Below are 20043 nucleotides of genomic sequence, written 5' to 3' on the forward strand. Positions count from 1 at the left end.
ACTATTAGATCAACGTTGCACTATTGCTTGTGTTGTATTTGTACAGCCAGCACAAATAGCTTCGATATGAAAACAGAAGGTTTGCACGAAAAACACATGCTGTCAGATTTGTAATTTATTAATTGTAACTATGTAACTGTATTCGTTATAGTTGCCGTCTAACTAACCAATCAGGATGTTAGAAGCCAGGATTTTTCAAATGCAACCGAAAGCAGTTTTATGTTTATGTTTCAGGTATTTTAAAAGAGTTAAAGTTGTTGTAATAAATATTTCAAAGTCACAAATGACTGACTATGGTGGCATTAGGGAAGCCCATGTTCGATAATGACCTTTTGTAACTGTCTTTAAAAAACAAGATTAAAAAAAGAAAACCTAATCTGATCAGGAAACAGTAAGATAAAGAAAATATAATATTATTATGGCTACACTTATTGTTGATCAACACATTTCAGCTAATTCTGTTATAAAGATCTCCCTATATGTTTATTTTCCAAGAACAGATTAGCGATTTGGTCATTAAAGTATGTTTTCTGACATGAAGGGAACCTTTAAGGACCTTGTCGGTCTAAAGTATATTTTTTCTCTGCTCAGTGGTTTTGGTGATTACGTTAACAATCAAATAAACAAAAGTAGAAAATGCATGCTTTTGTCAAGCTTTCATAACCAAAACAAAATAGTCTGTCATCCAATAACCCTTACATGTCCAACTTTCCTATAAGATTAGACATCATGTTTTCTATGTTGTTCCAAAAGGTATAAATGCCAGTGTAAAGAGAGGCATGTGATGCTCTCTCTACTCTAAATAAAACTCTCTCTCTACCCAGTGATTGAGCACATTCATAAAGATGACAGGACGCACAAGCCTCTTTTGGTCACAGAGGCCACCAGAACGGGGTTGGTCCCTTTTACAGCTGTTATTGGTGGCGTCGCTGTCTCACACTGAAGAGCTAATATGCAGGCAAAGAGGGGATCCTGAACTGCCCAACCTTTTTGAGGACGGAGACATTATATTGGGAGGAATCTTCTCTTTTCACACCAGTTGGAAAGTTAGCCAAGATACCTACTCACACAAACCGCAGACACTGCAATGCAACAGGTAATTAAACCACATCAGTCAATGTAATCTTTTTTTTAATACAATATGCTGCTGCAGATGTTTTTTCATTTATTTGTGTAATAGCATTGCATAGTTTCAATTATTCCATTATTATCCTCAATATTTAAAGATACCTATGATTGTGAAGTCAACTATTCATATCATTCTGAATGCAGTCTGAATTTCAGAGAGTTCCAGTTTGCCCAGGCGATGCTTTTTGCCATTAAGGAGATAAATAACAGTACAGACCTGTTGCCAGGGATCTCTCTGGGCTACAAATTATATGATAGCTGTGGCTCTATTGCCCGAAGCACAAGAGTTGCACTGGCCCTGGCAAATGGGAATGAAATTGTTTTTACACCCTCTGAAGGGACCTGTACCAAACCAGCACAAGTGCAGGCCATAATGGGAGAAACCTCCTCATCTCCCTGCACAGCTATCGCTACTGCCATTGGACCCTTAAGAATACCAATGGTGTGTATACTTGAATTTTGTTTCAAAGTTGGGGACTGTACAGTTTTTCTCTCTAGTTAATTAGATTGGCTTTGTGAATGTTGTATATTTTACACTGTCATTTTCTTTAATACAAACATTACGTTTGTTTAGATGATTGGCTTGGTGTGCAATGTTTGTTTTTCCCCTCACATTGTTACCAAAGGTAACAGAAGATTTGTTGATTGTATGTACTTGAATCTAAGGAGCCCACTTCTTTTATTCTCTTTAGATCAGCCACTTTGCCACGTGTGCTTGTCTCAGTGACAAATCAAAGTACCCATCCTTCCTCAGAACGGTACCAAGTGACTACTACCAGAGCAGAGCTCTGGCTCATTTGGTCAAGCACTTTGGATGGACTTGGGTTGGAGCGATTAGAACCAATGATGATTATGGCAATAATGGCATGGCCATATTCACTGAAACTGCACATCAGCTGGGAATCTGTCTGGAATATTCTGTTCCTTTTTACAGAACAGATACAGCAGACAGAATTGAAAAGATAATAGGTGTTATACAATCCTCAACTTCTAAGGTGATTATTGCTTTCCTCTCCCACAAAGATATGGATGTGTTGATTCCTGAGTTGTCCCAATATAACCTGACTGGATACCAGTGGGTTGGAAGTGAATCATGGATCTTCGACTCTCAAACTGCAGCAATTGATAAGCAACGTATTCTGGATGGAGCCATCGGTCTCTCCATCCCCAAAGCACATGTCACCGGCCTGAAAGAGTTCATGTTAGACGTGAAGCCACTAAATCTATCAGGCAGTGAAATGTTTACAGAGTTCTGGGAGACATTATTCAACTGCAGATTTAAGCAGTCAAAGCCATCAGAAGGCGTGGACAGAGAGTGTACTGGACATGAAGATCTGACTGGAGTTCAAAACAGCTTCACTGATATGTCTCTGATGCCCATTTTCAACAATGTCTATAAAGGAGTGTATGCTGTGGCTCATGCACTTCATAATATACTCAACTGTAGTAAAGAATGTAGGATGGCGACGTTAGATCCAATCAAAGTGAGTTTCAAAACACGACAAGACACATTTCTATTAAATCAACTATGAGCAGCTAAAAAACAAACAATTGACCTATAAAAGTCTGTCATTCTTTATACTCATACTAATGAACCCAACGTTTTGCTTTTCAGATTTTACAACAAATAAGGAAGACCAGTTTCAAAACAAAGGAAGGAGATGAAATATACTTTAATGCGAATGGAGACCCACCAGCAAAATATGAAATTGTGAACTGGCAGCCAAGAGAAAATGATATTGCAAACTTTGTTAAAGTTGGCCTCTACGACACAACGTTACCTGCAGATAAACAGCTAAATTGGCAAAATAAATCTTTAATTTGGGCACAAAACTCTCATGAGGTAATCTGTTTGTTGTTACAAGGGAATTATATATGTATAACCATGTACTTGTTGTAGATATTCATATGAGGAATTAAAATTACTGCTAAGGCCAGTACATACAGATCACACTTTTGCCTCACTTTTTGTCCATGCAGGTGCCCGTGTCAGTTTGCAGTGAAAAGTGTCCTCCGGGAACACGAAAAGTTCTCCAAAAAGGGAAACCTGTCTGCTGCTATGACTGTGTACGATGTGCAGAAGGCGAAATCAGCAATAATACAGGTGTAGTTTTCTATGACATTCTATGTGTCACAATTATTAGCTTAAAGCACGATAAAAAGCTTCCACCCTAAATGGGGGCATTATATAGAAAAAGTAGCCTTACTAAAAAGATCCAGTTGAGTACCATACGTTTAAGAAATAACTACTCAACAGACAGCACCAGAGCAACCGTAGTGGGAGTGCAACAAATATTAGCATTTATAAAACTTCATTTAATATAATGTTTCCATAACGATTATCCAATGAAATTTAACATATCTGTCATCTTTACTTTGCAGACTCTATAAACTGTGTGAGGTGTCACCGTGAGTATTGGCCAAATAAAAAAAGAGATGCCTGCATAAAGAAGGAGGCTGTGTTTTTATCGTATGAAGAGATTATGGGCACCCTGCTCACTGCAGCCTCTTTATTTGGAACATGCATGACTGCTATTGTGACCTTTATTTTCTTCAGATACAGGAAAACTCCCATTGTCAAGGCCAATAACTCTGAGCTGAGCTTCCTGCTGCTCTTCTCTTTGACTCTGTGTTTCTTATGTTCACTGACCTTCATCGGCCGGCCCTCTGAGTGGTCCTGCATGCTGAGACACACAGCGTTTGGCATCACCTTCGTCCTCTGTATCTCCTGTGTGCTGGGGAAGACTATGGTGGTGTTAATGGCCTTCAGGTCCACGCTTCCAGGCAGTAATGTCATGAAATGGTTTGGGCCTGCACAGCAGAGACTCAGCGTCCTCGGTTTCACTCTCATACAAGTGATTATATGTATCCTCTGGTTAACAATTTCTCCTCCTTTCCTATCTAAAAATTTTACAGAATTCAAGGACAAAATAATCTTGGAGTGTGCTCTGGGCTCAGCTGTAGGTTTCTGGGCTGTTCTTGGGTACATTGGACTTTTGGCCATTTTATGCTTTATCTTTGCTTTCCTGGCTCGCAACCTACCTGATAATTTCAATGAAGCTAAATTTATCACGTTCAGCATGTTGATATTTTGTGCAGTGTGGCTCTCCTTCATCCCAGCTTATGTCAGCTCTCCTGGGAAGTTCAGTGTTGCTGTAGAAATATTTGCTATTCTGGCTTCCAGTTTTGGTCTGCTGATTTGTATTTTTATTCCAAAATGTTACATCATTTTAATGAAACCAGAGAAGAACACAAAAAAGAATATGATAGGGAAGGGGGATATACATCTCTCTGAAAACTGAAAGCAATCTCTAATAAAGACTCATGTTATGGGAATAAGGTTTTTGTATAACTCGTTAACCACATGTCAAGTAATTCAATATTGTTTGACATGCAATCCTGTTTTCTTCGGTTTGTGTGTTGTGCAGTCAGCATATCATACACTGCTTATGGAAAGGTGTACTCATGTTTATGTGTTGTAATATAAGATTTACAAGTATGAACGAGCAGGTGGCAATGCCAGAAGCACAGATGATTTTTTCATGCAGATAGATTCAAGCACAGGCTCTATAGACTAGAAACAGCACTTATTGTCAGCTATTGCATCTGCAATTATGGAAACCTAATTAGACCAAAAAATGTTGTATCAAAATATTTTAAAGAAGAGATTTAGAAAACTTCTTATTGTGCTTTAAAGGTACATTTTTACACCTTGTGTTTTTAGGCAAGGTGAGGCACAGTAGAGTGGCTATGACCACGTTACTTGCTCTCTGGTGTGCACTGAAGAACTGCGACCAAGCTCAAGAGTTGATCTTGAATCTCATGCTTCCGCAGCACAAGTGCAGTGTGAAATTAAGTGCTTCCTATCATGCCATGCTATGAGATATGCAAACCAAATATGTTTCTTAATCCATAGCCTCATATTATTGTAAAACTCCCCCTTTTGCAATGAGAGCAACACAAACAATACTGAATATAGACCATTGCTTCCAAAAACTGAAGTGCTTTTCAAAATTGTTTACTCCTCCCAAATTTCCTTAATATATTCTTTTTTTATTTTTTAAACATGGTATATATGCATGGAACCACTCAAACAAAGTTTAATTCACTTATTTTAGTTTATTTATAACCAGTAGCTGTTGAATAAAACCACATCCTTTATTCCAACGGTCAATCTTTTTCCAAGAACATATCATGTGGTGTACATATAATAGGCAAAGGACAAAAGATGGTGTCGAGATTCCTCAGAAACTACTGATGACAGTAGACATTTACTTAAAATCAATAATCTGCATAATATCTAGTACACCTTAAATTAAAAAATGTTTCCTGTCACGATTTTGCTCGAGAAAATTACTTTTTTCCTATAGTCATAAGAAAATGTCTTAGTGTAAGATTTATTGAGGAAATATTCTGTTATTTTTCATTTCCCATTTTAAGCATAGTAAGCTCATCTATGGGCAAATTAAGTTACTGAAGACAGCAATATCAATTTTGATTTGGTGACAAAGTGCAAATGAAATCTGGACCTAAAAACAGATAAACTGTGAATGCAAATAAATAAAATCAGAACTATAAGGGGAAAGGAACGTATTTGTTTAACAGTACATAATTTAGCTCAATATATTATTGGCAAATGGTATTGTGAGAATGGATCAAACATCTGATTACATTATGTGCTTTATTGTACTGAAAAAGTCTATAATTACTATATTAATGCGAGTGTAGTAAACAATAAAGTAGATGCTTTTTATAAAACATTTTCCATCTTACACACATTTTGATAATATTATTCCAATGTCGTATAAAAAGGCTAATGAATATATTTTTTGAATGTGGTTATGTCCCACCCTCTCATTCATACCACCATAAAGACTCCTGCAAACTGTCATTCCCTCAGCAAGCATGACATCCACACAGAAGTGGCCAGAGCAGGGTTGGGCACTTCTACAGGTTTTCCTGGTTGCATCCTTCTCTCAGGCGAAGGAGACAGTGTGCAAACACAGAGGGGATCCAGAAAACCCTCAGCTGTACAAGAGTGGAGATATTATGTTGGGCGGGATCCTATCTTTCCACAGCAGCTGGAGAGACAGACAAGAAGCCTACATGAAAAAACCACCGCCACTGCAATGCACCAGGTAAATGACACCATCACAATACCTTCTGATTAAAAAACATCTCCAGTGAATTAGTTGTAGACAGAGAAGAACAGCTTTCAGATTTGCTTTTAAAATACAACTTACATCTTTTCTGTGGTATTATTTCAGGAAGGCAATGATTTTAATATCTTCTCTTCATTATTGTCTGAATATAGTCTGAACTTTAGAGACTTCCAGTTTGCCCAGGCAATGCTTTTTGCCATTGAGGAAATTAATAACAGTACAGATTTACTACCAGGCATCTCTCTGGGATACAAAATCTATGATATCTGTGGCTCCATTGCCAGAAGTGTCGGAGTTGCACTCGCCTTGGCAAACAGTGATGATGTTGTTCTGGCTCTCCCAAAAGGATCATGCACCAAACCTGCACAGGTTCAAGCCATAATCGGGGAGACTTCTTCCTCTCCTTGTATGGCAATAGCAACTGTCATCGGACCCTTTCATATTCCACTGGTGGGTAATATTGGTCAAAGTAAATTGACATTTGATGGAGATGTTGGTGTTTTTATTCTTGAGTTACTGAAGATCAAATATGGATGTACAAAGGTTTTAAAAAAAATATGTCTTTATCTAAAGATATTTGTACTTCAATTTTAGATCAGCCACTTTGCCACATGTGCTTGTCTCAGTGACAAAACAAAGTACCCATCCTTCCTCAGAACGATACCCAGTGACTACTACCAGAGCAGAGCCCTGGCCCAGCTTGTGAAACATTTTGGATGGACTTGGGTTGGAGCGATTCGATCAAACAATGATTATGGCAATAATGGCATGGCCACATTCACTGAAACTGCACAGCATTTGGGAATCTGTCTGGAATATTCTGTGGCCTTCTTCAGAACTGATTCAGCTGAAAAAATACAAAATATAATAAATATCATCGAGGCTTCCACCTCCAAGGTGATTGTAGCCTTTCTCTCTCTCATGGACATGGATGTGCTAATACATCAGTTGTCTGAGCACAACCTGACTGGACACCAGTGGGTTGGAACTGAAGCATGGATCTTTGACTCTCAAACTGCAGCAATGGATAAGCAACGTATTCTGGATGGAGCCATTGGTCTCTCAATCCCCAAGGCACATGTTACTGGCCTCAAAGAGTTCATGTTGGATGTGAAGCCACTGAATTTATCTGGCAATGAAATATTCACAGAGTTTTGGGAGACATCTTTTAACTGCAAATTCAAGAAGTCAAAGTCATCAGCAGGAGTGGACAGAGAGTGTACCGGACAAGAAGATCTGACTGGAGTTCAAAACAGCTTCACTGATTTGTCTCTGATGCCTATTATCAACAATGTATATAAAGCAGTGTATGCTGTGGCTCATGCACTTCATAAACTCCTCAACTGCAATGAAATGTGCAAGAACAATCTGAAACTAGATCCATTCATGGTGAGTTCCAATCCAACTTGATTAGTTTGTTCATTAGGTCACAATTAAAATGTTTAGGCTTTTATTTAACAGAAAAACTATTTTGCATTTTTTTAGATTCTGCAACATATAAGTGACATTCGCTTCAAAACTAAGGAGGGGGATGAAGTTTACTTTAATGAAAATGGAGACCCACCAGCAAAGTATGAAATAGTAAACTGGAAGAGAAGGGAAAATGGCAATGTGGACTTTGTCACAGTGGGACTTTATGATGCATCGCTCCCTAAAGGAAAACAGCTGATACTGCAAAATGAATCTTTGACCTGGTCACAGAATTCATCTTATGTAAGCTATCATTGTATTCAATGATATGATCAAATGATCAAATGTTTTGTGACTACATTGAGAACAACTATAAAGGCAAAATGCATCAAATGAATATCTCATTGTGCTTTTTGTCCAAGCAGGTGCCCGTCTCAGTTTGCAGTGAAAAGTGTCCTCTAGGAACACGTAAAATTCTCCAGAAAGGAAAACCTGTCTGCTGCTACGACTGTGTGCAGTGTGCCGAAGGCGAAATCAGCAACACAACAGGTGTACAATGACTTCACTTGTACAATAAAATGAAATTTTTGTTATTCACACAATTATTTATCAGTAATTGCAAAAAGATTATACCATTTTTTTCCAAATTATGAAATTATCATCGTCAATATTTAGATTATAGCATATACAGGTCCATATCAGAGAAATAATTGAGGATTTAATTATTTAGCCTTTTGTTTTAATAATCTTACCATACCCCACAAAATGCTTTTGGGAATTCTTCAAATTTTAATTGTAATTGCAACAATGTCATCTCATACACATGACAAAAGATTTTACATTCAAGACTTAAAAGAATTAAAGTTTGGGGGAAAAAAGCCATTTCAATTAGATTCATTTGTTTTTGTAGAAAAACCTGTACTACAGAAAAGAAAGCATAATTATATTCCTCAGAAATATGTTGATGTACAGTATATTCTCATTTTTAGCCTCCTAATAATTAAAAATGGTCAAAGCCAGACATGACACAATTCTTGTTGGTGCAATTGCTTTGAGATTTCTATGAAATTACCTTACTATCTATGGACTCAAAAAAAATAGAAAAGGGTGGATTGTGAGACTGCATCTGTGTGGTTAACCAGAAATCAAAAAAACAACAACAAAATATATAGTGTATCGTGCCATTGAGTTGTCAATGGTGTGTCAATTGCTGACATGTGTAACAAAAATGCTTTTAGAATCAGATTTAACCACATTTGTCATTATGTTACAGATTCTATCATCTGTGTGAGATGTCACCCTGAATTCTGGTCAAACGAGAGAAGAGATGCCTGCATAAAGAAGGAGGCTGTGTTTCTATCGTATGAAGAGATTATGGGCACCCTGCTCACTGCAGCCTCTTTATTTGGAACATGCATGACTGCTATTGTGGCTTTTATTTTCTTCAGATACAGGAAAACTCCCATTGTCAAGGCCAATAATTCTGAGCTGAGCTTCCTGCTGCTCTTCTCTTTGACTCTGTGTTTCCTGTGTTCTCTGACCTTCATGGGCCGGCCCTCTGAGTGGTCCTGCATGCTGAGACACACAGCGTTTGGCATCACCTTTGTCCTCTGTATCTCTTGTATCCTGGGGAAGACTATGGTGGTGCTAATGGCCTTCAGGTCCACGCTTCCAGGCAGTAATGTCAGGAAATGTTTTGGGCCTGCACAGCAGAGACTCAGCGTCCTCGGTTTCACTCTCATACAAGTGATTATATGTATCCTCTGGTTAACAATCTCTCCTCCTTTCCCATTTAAGAATTTTAAGGAATTCAAGGACAAAATAATCTTGGAGTGTGCTCTGGGCTCAGCTGTAGGTTTCTGGGCTGTTCTCGGGTACATTGGACTTTTGGCCATTTTGTGCTTTATCTTTGCTTTCCTGGCTCGGAAACTGCCTGATAATTTCAATGAAGCTAAATTTATCACCTTTAGCATGTTGATATTCTGTGCAGTGTGGATCACCTTCATCCCGGCTTATGTCAGCTCTCCTGGGAAGTTCAGTGTTGCTGTAGAAATATTTGCAATTCTGGCGTCCAGTTTTGGTCTGCTGATTTGTATTTTTATTCCAAAATGTTACGTCATTTTAATGAAACCAGAGAAGAACACAAAAAAGAATATGATGGGAAAGGGGGTCCATACATCACTCTAAGAACTAAATACTATGTGTGGAGAATTAGAGGATACATTTATAGATATGTAGTATTGTATAATTATTATACAAGATCATGTGATTAAACAACTGTTAAAGGCTCTTTCTTATCTCTTCTATTTTTGTCATCATCATATAGTTTTTGACACATTTTAAAAGTCTATATAACAGATAACTTGAAATCTGCAAACTGAACCTCAACAAGAGCACACTTTCAGCAGTGGCATTATGGTGTCACAAGAATAAGTTTGAAGCTGGTGGCAAAACAAAAATAAATACACTATGACTACAGCTAAATGTTTCAGAAACTAAGTCATACCTTTGTACATGATAAGCTGTGATCAGAAACCAATCCTGCCTAAGTTGGATAATGTGTCATAGATAATGGATAATTAATCATGAAAAAAATAACTGAGACGAAGCAGTCCAAACTTAACTTTTTAACTAAAATATTGAAGTTATCCCTTGCAACATCATAAAACAAAACATCTCACTTCAATCAAGACCTTCATTAACATTACACTTATATATTTGAAGAAGTTCAACTCAGATTTGGAGTATGTACATTGATAAAATGATGCATTACAATATTTAAAGCAATATTTAAAGTTAACAGAGACTGAAACCAGCACTGGCCTCCTCGGCAAAAAGCAGAATGGGTCATTTTCATGAATGGATGACTTTCACATAACTTAATGACAACAATTTGAAATATTTTTGTTCTTTAAGTCAGAAATGCTAAAAAAAATAAAGCTGTATGTTTCTTTCAAACCCTCTTCTCACAAACTAAATTCCAGCTCCCCTCACAATAAGCTAAGCTTGTTGGTGTGAACACTACTGAAGACCTTGATTATAGACTTTCAGCCCAATTTTAAAGGAAAAATTATTTAATTGTTTACATGTTGTTTCTCAAAATAGAGAAACAATTTACATGCTACTCAAACAAGAAAAATGGTTTAACACACAACTCAACATTCGTTTTCAGATCGACAAACCTTCTCAAAGGCTGGAAAAAAAAATACTTTCAAATTGGACAGATCCCCTTTGTTGCTCCACCTTCCCTAACCAGAGGTGCATATTTTATTTAATTTTTTTAACTGTGCATCCCCAAAATCTATAAATGTGATGCAATATTGAATTGACATTCAGGTAGATGTAATGACACTCATTTGTTTGGCGCTTTCAGACAGCATGACACACACACATAGGTGGCCACAGCAGGGTTGGGCTCTTTTGCACCTGTTTCTGCTAACGTCTTTTTCTCTAGCCGAGGAGAAAGTGTGCATACATAGAGGGGATCCTGAGAATCCTCTCTTGTCTCAGGATGGAGACATTATGTTGGGGGGAATTTTCTCTTTTCACAGCAGCTGGAAAGATCGACAAGATACCTACATGCACCAACCAAGACCTCTGCAGTGCACCAGGTAAATTAAGTGAAAAATTGAGAACAGATGACAAATTAAGTGTCGTGAAGTGAATATGATTTCCTGGTGTGTTGCTATTACCATTGTGTCACAACTGTCTGAATTCCAGTTTGAATTCCAGAGGCTTTCAATTTGCACAGACCATGCTCTTCACCATTGAGGAGATTAACAACCGCTCAGATCTGCTGCCTGGCATCTCTCTAGGCTACAAACTCTATGACACTTGTGGCTCCATCGCAAGAAGTGTAAAGGTTTCAATGGATGTGGCAAATGGTATTGAAGTTGTACCTGCACTCTCTGAGACATCGTGTACAAGACCTGCTCAAGTGCAAGCCATAATGGGAGAAACCTCTTCATCACCTTGGATGGCAATAGCAACAGTCATTGGACCATTTTATATCCCAATGGTGGGTTTTACTGAGAAATATGTGTACTATATTTGTGACAGGTATATTATTCTGTATTTTCTTCGCACTGTTCAGAGCAGCACATGTATGATTGTAAATGATTACGCTTTATGATGTGAATTATTTTCTTAGATCAGCCACTTTGCCACGTGTGCTTGTCTCAGTGACAAAACGAAGTACCCATCCTTCCTCAGAACGATACCCAGTGACTACTACCAGAGCAGAGCCCTGGCTCATTTGGTCAAGCACTTTGGATGGACTTGGGTTGGAGCGATTCAAACCAATGATGATTATGGCAATAATGGCATGGCCACTTTCACTAAAACTGCACAGCAGCTGGGAATCTGTCTGGAATATTCTGTTCCTTTTTACAGAACAGATTCAGTCAACAAAATACAAAAAACTATTGAAATTATCAAAGCTTCCATCTCCAAGGTTATTGTTGCATTCATGTCTCATATGGATATGGATGAGCTCATACATGCATTATCCCAATATAACCTGACTGGATATCAGTGGGTTGGTAGTGAGGGCTGGATCTTTGACTCTCAAACTGCAGCCCTCGACAAGTACCACATTCTGGATGGGGCCATAGGCCTTTCTATCCCCAAAGCACATGTCACCGGCCTGAAAGAGTTTATGGTGGATCTGAGGCAGCTGAATTCATCTGGTAATGACATTTTTACAGAGTTCTGGGAGACACTGTTCAACTGCAGGTTTAAGCAGTCAAAGTCATCAGCAGGAGCTGACCGAGAGTGTACTGGACAGGAAGATCTGACTGGAGTTCAAAACAGCTTCACTGATATGTCTCTGATGCCTATTTTCAACAATGTCTATAAAGGAGTGTATGCTGTGGCTCATGCACTTCATAATATACTCAACTGTGATAAAACATGTAACAACACAGTGAAACTCGAGCCATTCATGGTGAGTTCTAGCACTAATCTCAATATTGCATATAGTCACAGAAGAGTAAATATTTCTTGCTTGTCAGATTTTTTTAAACTATAGCTCATGAACATTTTTATTACATATGTCCTTAGATTTTGCAACACATTAAAAATATTCGCTTCAAAACAAAAGAAGGAGATGAGGTCTATTTTAATGAAAATGGAGACCCACCAGCAAGGTACGAGATTGTTAACTGGCAACCAAGAGAAAATGATATTGTGGACTTTGTCACAATTGGCCTTTATGATGCATCGCTGCCTCCTGATAAACAGTTGGATCTGCAAAGTGAATCTATAATTTGGGCAAAGAACTCACTGCAGGTAAAATGGCTCTAATAATCACATTGAACAGATACTGTAAACTCTTAAACTCTTTCTGTCATATTTAGTTTCGATGAATTGCATAAAAAATGATACCTTCAAAAAGTCAGCATCATTTTACACACAAAATAACAAAAACAAACATGCATTTTCTTTCTACACGACTGTCCAAGCAGGTGCCTGTATCAGTTTGCAGTGAAAAGTGTCCTCCAGGAACACGTAAAGTTCTCCAGAAAGGAAAACCTGTCTGCTGCTACGACTGTGTGCGGTGTGCCGATGGAGAATTCAGCAACACCACAGGTGTAGTAAAATATATTGTATCATTAAGCAAACATGTCAAGTAAAATCTTTTTTGAACTGTAAAAAAAAGCATGTGTGCGCGATGTTTCAAAACTCAGAGTTTTGGAAATTATGCCCACCATGTGAAATTAAATCTTAGTTTGAGCTGTGTTTGAGCAAAATGTAAAATATCACAGGGTTAATTTTTCCAGTATGTATTTATCTCTTTGTGCTGATGAAATAGAAAAAAAGGGGGGAATTGCAAGTTCAATAAACTATATCACAGCTTTTGTTCTATAAAGGTTGAATCAACACAAACAGGAATCATCTATAAATGAGAAAGTATAATAGTGGCTCACTTTGTAGATTACATCTCCTGAGTTAGATGCAGCAGAAATTCTGCAATTCTGTTTCCCAACCATTACAAAAAAACCCAAAACAAAACAAAAGAGAAAGATATCTGCCCTGAAATTTAAATGGACCAGTTCTTTTGTTGTTATGTTACAGATTCTATCATCTGTGTGAGATGTCACCCTGAATTCTGGTCAAACGAGAGAAGAGACGCTTGCATAAAGAAGGAGGCTGTGTTTCTATCGTATGAAGAGATTATGGGCACCCTGCTCACTGCAGCCTCTTTATTTGGAACATGCATGACTGCTATTGTGACTTATATTTTCTTCAGATACAGGAAAACTCCCATTGTCAAGGCCAATAATTCTGAGCTGAGCTTCCTGCTGCTCTTCTCTTTGACTCTGTGTTTCGTATGTTCACTGACCTTCATGGGCCGGCCCTCTGAGTGGTCCTGCATGCTGAGACACACAGCATTTGGCATCATCTTTGTCCTCTGTATCTCCTGTGTGCTGGGGAAGACTATGGTGGTGCTAATGGCCTTCAGGTCCACGCTTCCAGGCAGTAATGTCATGAAATGTTTTGGAACGACTCAGCAGAGACTCAGCGTCCTCTGTTTCACTCTCATACAAGTGATTATATGTATCCTCTGGTTAACAATCTCTCCTCCTTTCCCATTTAAGAATTTTAAGGAATTCAAGGACAAAATAATCTTGGAGTGTGCTCTGGGCTCAGCTGTAGGTTTCTGGGCTGTTCTTGGGTACATTGGACTTTTGGCCATTTTGTGCTTTATCTTTGCTTTCCTGGCTCGGAAACTGCCTGATAATTTCAATGAAGCTAAATTTATCACCTTTAGCATGTTGATATTTTGTGCAGTGTGGATCACCTTCATCCCGGCTTATGTCAGCTCTCCTGGGAAGTTCAGTGTTGCTGTAGAAATATTTGCAATTCTGGCGTCCAGTTTTGGTCTGCTGATTTGTATTTTTATTCCAAAATGTTACGTCATTTTAATGAAACCAGAGAAGAACACAAAAAAGAATATGATGGGAAAGGGGGTCCATACATCAGACTAAGAACTAAATACAATGTGTGAAGAATTAGAGGATACATTTATAGATATGTAGTATTGTATAATTATTATACAAGATCATGTGATTAAACAACTGTTAAAGGCTCTTTCTTATCTCTTCTATTTTTGTCATCATCATATAGTTTTTGACACATTTTAAAAGTCTATATAACAGATAACTTGAAATCTGCAAACTGAACCTCAACAAGAGCACACTTTCAGCAGTGGCATTATGGTGTCACAAGAATAAGTTTGAAGCTGGTGGCAAAACAAAAATAAATACACTATGACTACAGCTAAATGTTTCAGAAACTAAGTCATACCTTTGTACATGATAAGCTGTGATCAGAAACCAATCCTGCCTAAGTTGGATAATGTGTCATAGATAATGGATAATTAATCATGAAAAAAATAACTGAGACGAAGCAGTCCAAACTTAACTTTTTAACTAAAATATTGAAGTTATCCCTTGCAACATCATAAAACAAAACATCTAACTTCAATCAAGACCTTCATTAACATTACACTTATATATTTGAAGAAGTTCAACTCAGATTTGGAGTATGTACATTGATAAAATGATGCATTACAATATTTAAAGCAATATTTAAAGTTAACAGAGACTGAAACCAGCACTGGCCTCCTCGGCAAAAAGCAGAATGGGTCATTTTCATGAATGGATGACTTTCACATAACTTAATGACAACAATTTGAAATATTTTTGTTCTTTAAGTCAGAAATGCTAAAAAAAATAAAGCTGTATGTTTCTTTCAAACCCTCTTCTCACAAACTAAATTCCAGCTCCCCTCACAATAAGCTAAGCTTGTTGGTGTGAACACTACTGAAGACCTTGATTATAGACTTTCAGCCCAATTTTAAAGGAAAAATTATTTAATTGTTTACATGTTGTTTCTCAAAATAGAGAAACAATTTACATGCTACTCAAACAAGAAAAATGGTTTAACACACAACTCAACATTCGTTTTCAGATCGACAAACCTTCTCAAAGGCTGGAAAAAAAAATACTTTCAAATTGGACAGATCCCCTTTGTTGCTCCACCTTCCCTAACCAGAGGTGCATATTTTATTTTATTTTTTTAACTGTGCATCCCCAAAATCTATAAATGTGATGCAATATTGAATTGACATTCAGGTAGATGTAATGACACTCATTTGTTTGGCGCTTTCAGACAGCATGACACACACACATAGGTGGCCACAGCAGGGTTGGGCTCTTTTGCACCTGTTTCTGCTAACGTCTTTTTCTCTAGCCGAGGAGAAAGTGTGCATACATAGAGGGGATCCTGAGAATCCTCTCTTGTCTCAGGATGGAGACATTATGTTGGGGGGAATTTTCTCTTTTCACAGCAGCTGGAAAGATCGACAAGATACCTACATGCACCAACCAAGACCTCTGCAGTGCACCAGGTAAATTAAGTGAAAAATTGAGAACAGATGACAAATTAAGTGTCGTGAAGTGAATATGATTTCCTGGTGTGTTGCTATTACCATTGTGTCACAACTGTCTGAATTCCAGTTTGAATTCCAGAGGCTTTCAATTTGCACAGACCATGCTCTTCACCATTGAGGAGATTAACAACCGCTCAGATCTGCTGCCTGGCATCTCTCTAGGCTACAAACTCTATGACACTTGTGGCTCCATCGCAAGAAGTGTAAAGGTTTCAATGGATGTGGCAAATGGTATTGAAGTTGTACCTGCACTCTCTGAGACATCGTGTACAAGACCTGCTCAAGTGCAAGCCATAATGGGAGAAACCTCTTCATCACCTTGGATGGCAATAGCAACAGTCATTGGACCATTTTATATCCCAATGGTGGGTTTTACTGAGAAATATGTGTACTATATTTGTGACAGGTATATTATTCTGTATTTTCTTCGCACTGTTCAGAGCAGCACATGTATGATTGTAAATGATTACGCTTTATGATGTGAATTATTTTCTTAGATCAGCCACTTTGCCACGTGTGCTTGTCTCAGTGACAAAACGAAGTACCCATCCTTCCTCAGAACGATACCCAGTGACTACTACCAGAGCAGAGCCCTGGCTCATTTGGTCAAGCACTTTGGATGGACTTGGGTTGGAGCGATTCGAACCAATGATGATTATGGCAATAATGGCATGGCCACTTTCACTAAAACTGCACAGCAGCTGGGAATCTGTCTGGAATATTCTGTTCCTTTTTACAGAACAGATTCAGTCAACAAAATACAAAAAACTATTGAAATTATCAAAGCTTCCATCTCCAAGGTTATTGTTGCATTCATGTCTCATATGGATATGGATGAGCTCATACATGCATTATCCCAATATAACCTGACTGGATATCAGTGGGTTGGTAGTGAGAGCTGGATCTTTGACTCTCAAACTGCAGCCCTCGACAAGTACCACATTCTGGATGGGGCCATAGGCCTTTCTATCCCCAAAGCACATGTCACCGGCCTGAAAGAGTTTATGGTGGATCTGAGGCAGCTGAATTCATCTGGTAATGACATTTTTACAGAGTTCTGGGAGACACTGTTCAACTGCAGGTTTAAGCAGTCAAAGTCATCAGCAGGAGCTGACCGAGAGTGTACTGGACAGGAAGATCTGACTGGAGTTCAAAACAGCTTCACTGATATGTCTCTGATGCCTATTTTCAACAATGTCTATAAAGGAGTGTATGCTGTGGCTCATGCACTTCATAATATACTCAACTGTGATAAAACATGTAACAACACAGTGAAACTCGAGCCATTCATGGTGAGTTCTAGCACTAATCTCAATATTGCATTTAGTCACAGAAGAGTGAATATTTCTTGCTTGTCAGATTTTTTTAAACTATAGCTCATGAACATTTTTATTACATATGTCCTTAGATTTTGCAACACATTAAAAATATTCGCTTCAAAACAAAAGAAGGAGATGAGGTCTATTTTAATGAAAATGGAGACCCACCAGCAAGGTACGAGATTGTTAACTGGCAACCAAGAGAAAATGATATTGTGGACTTTGTCACAATTGGCCTTTTTGATGCATCGCTGCCTCCTGATAAACAGTTGGATCTGCAAAGTGAATCTATAATTTGGGCAAAGAACTCACTGCAGGTAAAATGGCTCTAATAATCACATTGAACAGATACTCTAAACTCTTAAACTCTTTCTGTCATATTTAGTTTCGATGAATTGCATAAAAAATGATACCTTCAAAAAGTCAGCATCATTTTACACACAAAATAACAAAAACAAACATGCATTTTCTTTCTACACGACTGTCCAAGCAGGTGCCTGTATCAGTTTGCAGTGAAAAGTGTCCTCCAGGAACACGTAAAGTTCTCCAGAAAGGAAAACCTGTCTGCTGCTACGACTGTGTGCGGTGTGCCGATGGAGAAATCAGCAACACCACAGGTGTAGTAAAATATATTGTATCATAAAGCAAACATGTCAATTGAAATATTTTTTGAACTGTAAAAAAAAGCATGTGTGCGCGATGTTTCAAAACTCAGAGTTTTGGAAATTATGCCCACCATGTGAAATTAAATCTTAGTTTGAGCTGTGTTTGAGCAAAATGTAAAATATCACAGGGTTAATTTTCCCAGTATGTATTTATCTCTTTGTGCTGATGAAATAGAAAAAAAGGGGGAATTGCAAGTTCAATAAACTATATCACAGCTTTTGTTCTATAAAGGTTGAATCAACACAAACAGGAATCATCTATAAATGAGAAAGTATAATAGTGGCTCACTTTGTAGATTACATCTCCTGAGTTAGATGCAGCAGAAATTCTGCAATTCTGTTTCCCAACCATTACAAAAAAACCAAAAACAAAACAAAAGAGAAAGATATCTGCCCTGAAATTTAAATGGACCAGTTCTTTTGTCATTATGTTACAGATTCTATCATCTGTGTGAGATGTCACCCTGAATTCTGGTCAAACGAGAGAAGAGATGCCTGCATAAAGAAGGAGGCTGTGTTTCTATCGTATGAAGAGATTATGGGCACCCTGCTCACTGCAGCCTCTTTATTTGGAACATGCATGACTGCTATTGTGACTTATATTTTCTTCAGATACAGGAAAACTCCCATTGTCAAGGCCAATAATTCTGAGCTGAGCTTCCTGCTGCTCTTCTCTTTGACTCTGTGTTTCTTATGTTCGCTGACCTTCATCGGCCGGCCCTCTGAGTGGTCCTGCATGCTGAGACACACAGCGTTTGGCATCACCTTCGTCCTCTGTATCTCCTGTGTGCTGGGGAAGACTATGGTGGTGTTAATGGCCTTCAGGTCCACGCTTCCAGGCAGTAATGTCATGAAATGTTTTGGGCCTGCACAGCAGAGACTCAGCGTCCTCGGTTTCACTCTCATACAAGTGATTATATGTATCCTCTGGTTAACAATCTCTCCTCCTTTCCCATTTAAGAATTTTAAGGAATTCAAGGACAAAATAATCTTGGAGTGTGCTCTGGGCTCAGCTGTAGGTTTCTGGGCTGTTCTTGGGTACATTGGACTTTTGGCCATTTTGTGCTTTATCTTTGCTTTCCTGGCTCGGAAACTGCCTGATAATTTCAATGAAGCTAAATTTATCACCTTTAGCATGTTGATATTCTGTGCAGTGTGGATCACCTTCATCCCTGCTTATGTCAGCTCTCCTGGGAAGTTCAGTGTTGCTGTAGAAATATTTGCAATTCTGGCTTCCAGCTTTGGTCTGCTGATTTGTATTTTTATTCCAAAATGTTACGTCATTTTAATGAAACCAGAGAAGAACACAAAAAGGAATATGATGGGAAAGGGTCCACCAAAATCAAACTGAAAATCAAATCTTATGTCTTTGTAAATATATTTTATTTCAAAAATCAGTTTATACATCAATATGATTCAATAAGCAGCAGATTAATGAATCGGGCACAATTTAATAAAAAAGGTAGTTGTTAATATTTAACACTACCTTGTAATTTTTTACAGTGGAGTGAAGCAAAACAAACCTAAGCATTGTAAACACTCTGGATTCAGCTTTAGCAACATTGATCAAACCCTAGACATTGATCACATCCACGCCAAAGCTTTCTATTCAGCTCAATGTAATGCAATGCAAGTTGACTTCAGGCCCATCAAAAAACTACACATGGAAGGAAAGAAAATGTGCACTGAGAAATATAAGAAATATTCTTTCGTTGTCTTTGTGATAGCTCTTACACGATTGGAAAACCTCATGCCTGTACTTACTTGATTTTGTAGCGTCACATTCTTCAATGGGAAATGGATCCCAAACATTTTAACTGGTAAAATAAAGGTAAAACAAATAATTAATAATAGGAAACATGTCTTTCCTATTAACCACAAACAAATAAGATTTGGCAACTTTT

The 20043-nt window shown here is 38.0% G+C and overlaps 3 protein-coding genes across 3 annotated transcripts; all 3 read left to right on the forward strand.

Annotated features, from left to right (window-relative positions):
• Window positions 1-845: 845 nt before the first annotated feature.
• Window positions 846-4430, forward strand: LOC308137498 (extracellular calcium-sensing receptor-like; the record flags this gene model as incomplete). Its single annotated transcript, XM_080506238.1, has 6 exons — window positions 846-1096; window positions 1273-1570; window positions 1821-2612; window positions 2744-2971; window positions 3109-3232; window positions 3511-4430. The coding sequence occupies 6 exons, from the start codon at window positions 846-848 to the stop codon at window positions 4428-4430; spliced, it is 2613 nt and encodes an 870-aa protein (XP_080362364.1).
• A 1603-nt stretch (window positions 4431-6033) lies between these two features.
• On the forward strand, window positions 6034-9887 carry LOC308138702 (extracellular calcium-sensing receptor-like; the record flags this gene model as incomplete). Its single annotated transcript, XM_080507918.1, has 6 exons — window positions 6034-6266; window positions 6443-6740; window positions 6885-7679; window positions 7776-8003; window positions 8126-8249; window positions 8974-9887. 6 exons carry the CDS (start codon window positions 6034-6036, stop codon window positions 9885-9887), a joined length of 2592 nt encoding a protein of 863 aa, XP_080364044.1.
• A 655-nt stretch (window positions 9888-10542) lies between these two features.
• LOC308137505 (uncharacterized protein) lies at window positions 10543-19490 on the forward strand (the record flags this gene model as incomplete). Its single annotated transcript, XM_080506255.1, has 13 exons — window positions 10543-10546; window positions 11155-11311; window positions 11421-11718; window positions 11851-12645; window positions 12762-12989; window positions 13166-13289; window positions 13776-14671; window positions 15839-16113; window positions 16223-16520; window positions 16653-17447; window positions 17564-17791; window positions 17968-18091; window positions 18577-19490. 13 exons carry the CDS (start codon window positions 10543-10545, stop codon window positions 19488-19490), a joined length of 5136 nt encoding a protein of 1711 aa, XP_080362381.1.
• Between the last annotated feature and the right edge of the window lie 553 nt (window positions 19491-20043).

The sequence above is a fragment of the Blennius ocellaris genome (genome assembly GCF_963422515.1).
Source record: "Blennius ocellaris genome assembly, chromosome: 2".
NCBI classification, from domain to species: Eukaryota; Metazoa; Chordata; class Actinopteri; order Blenniiformes; family Blenniidae; genus Blennius; species Blennius ocellaris.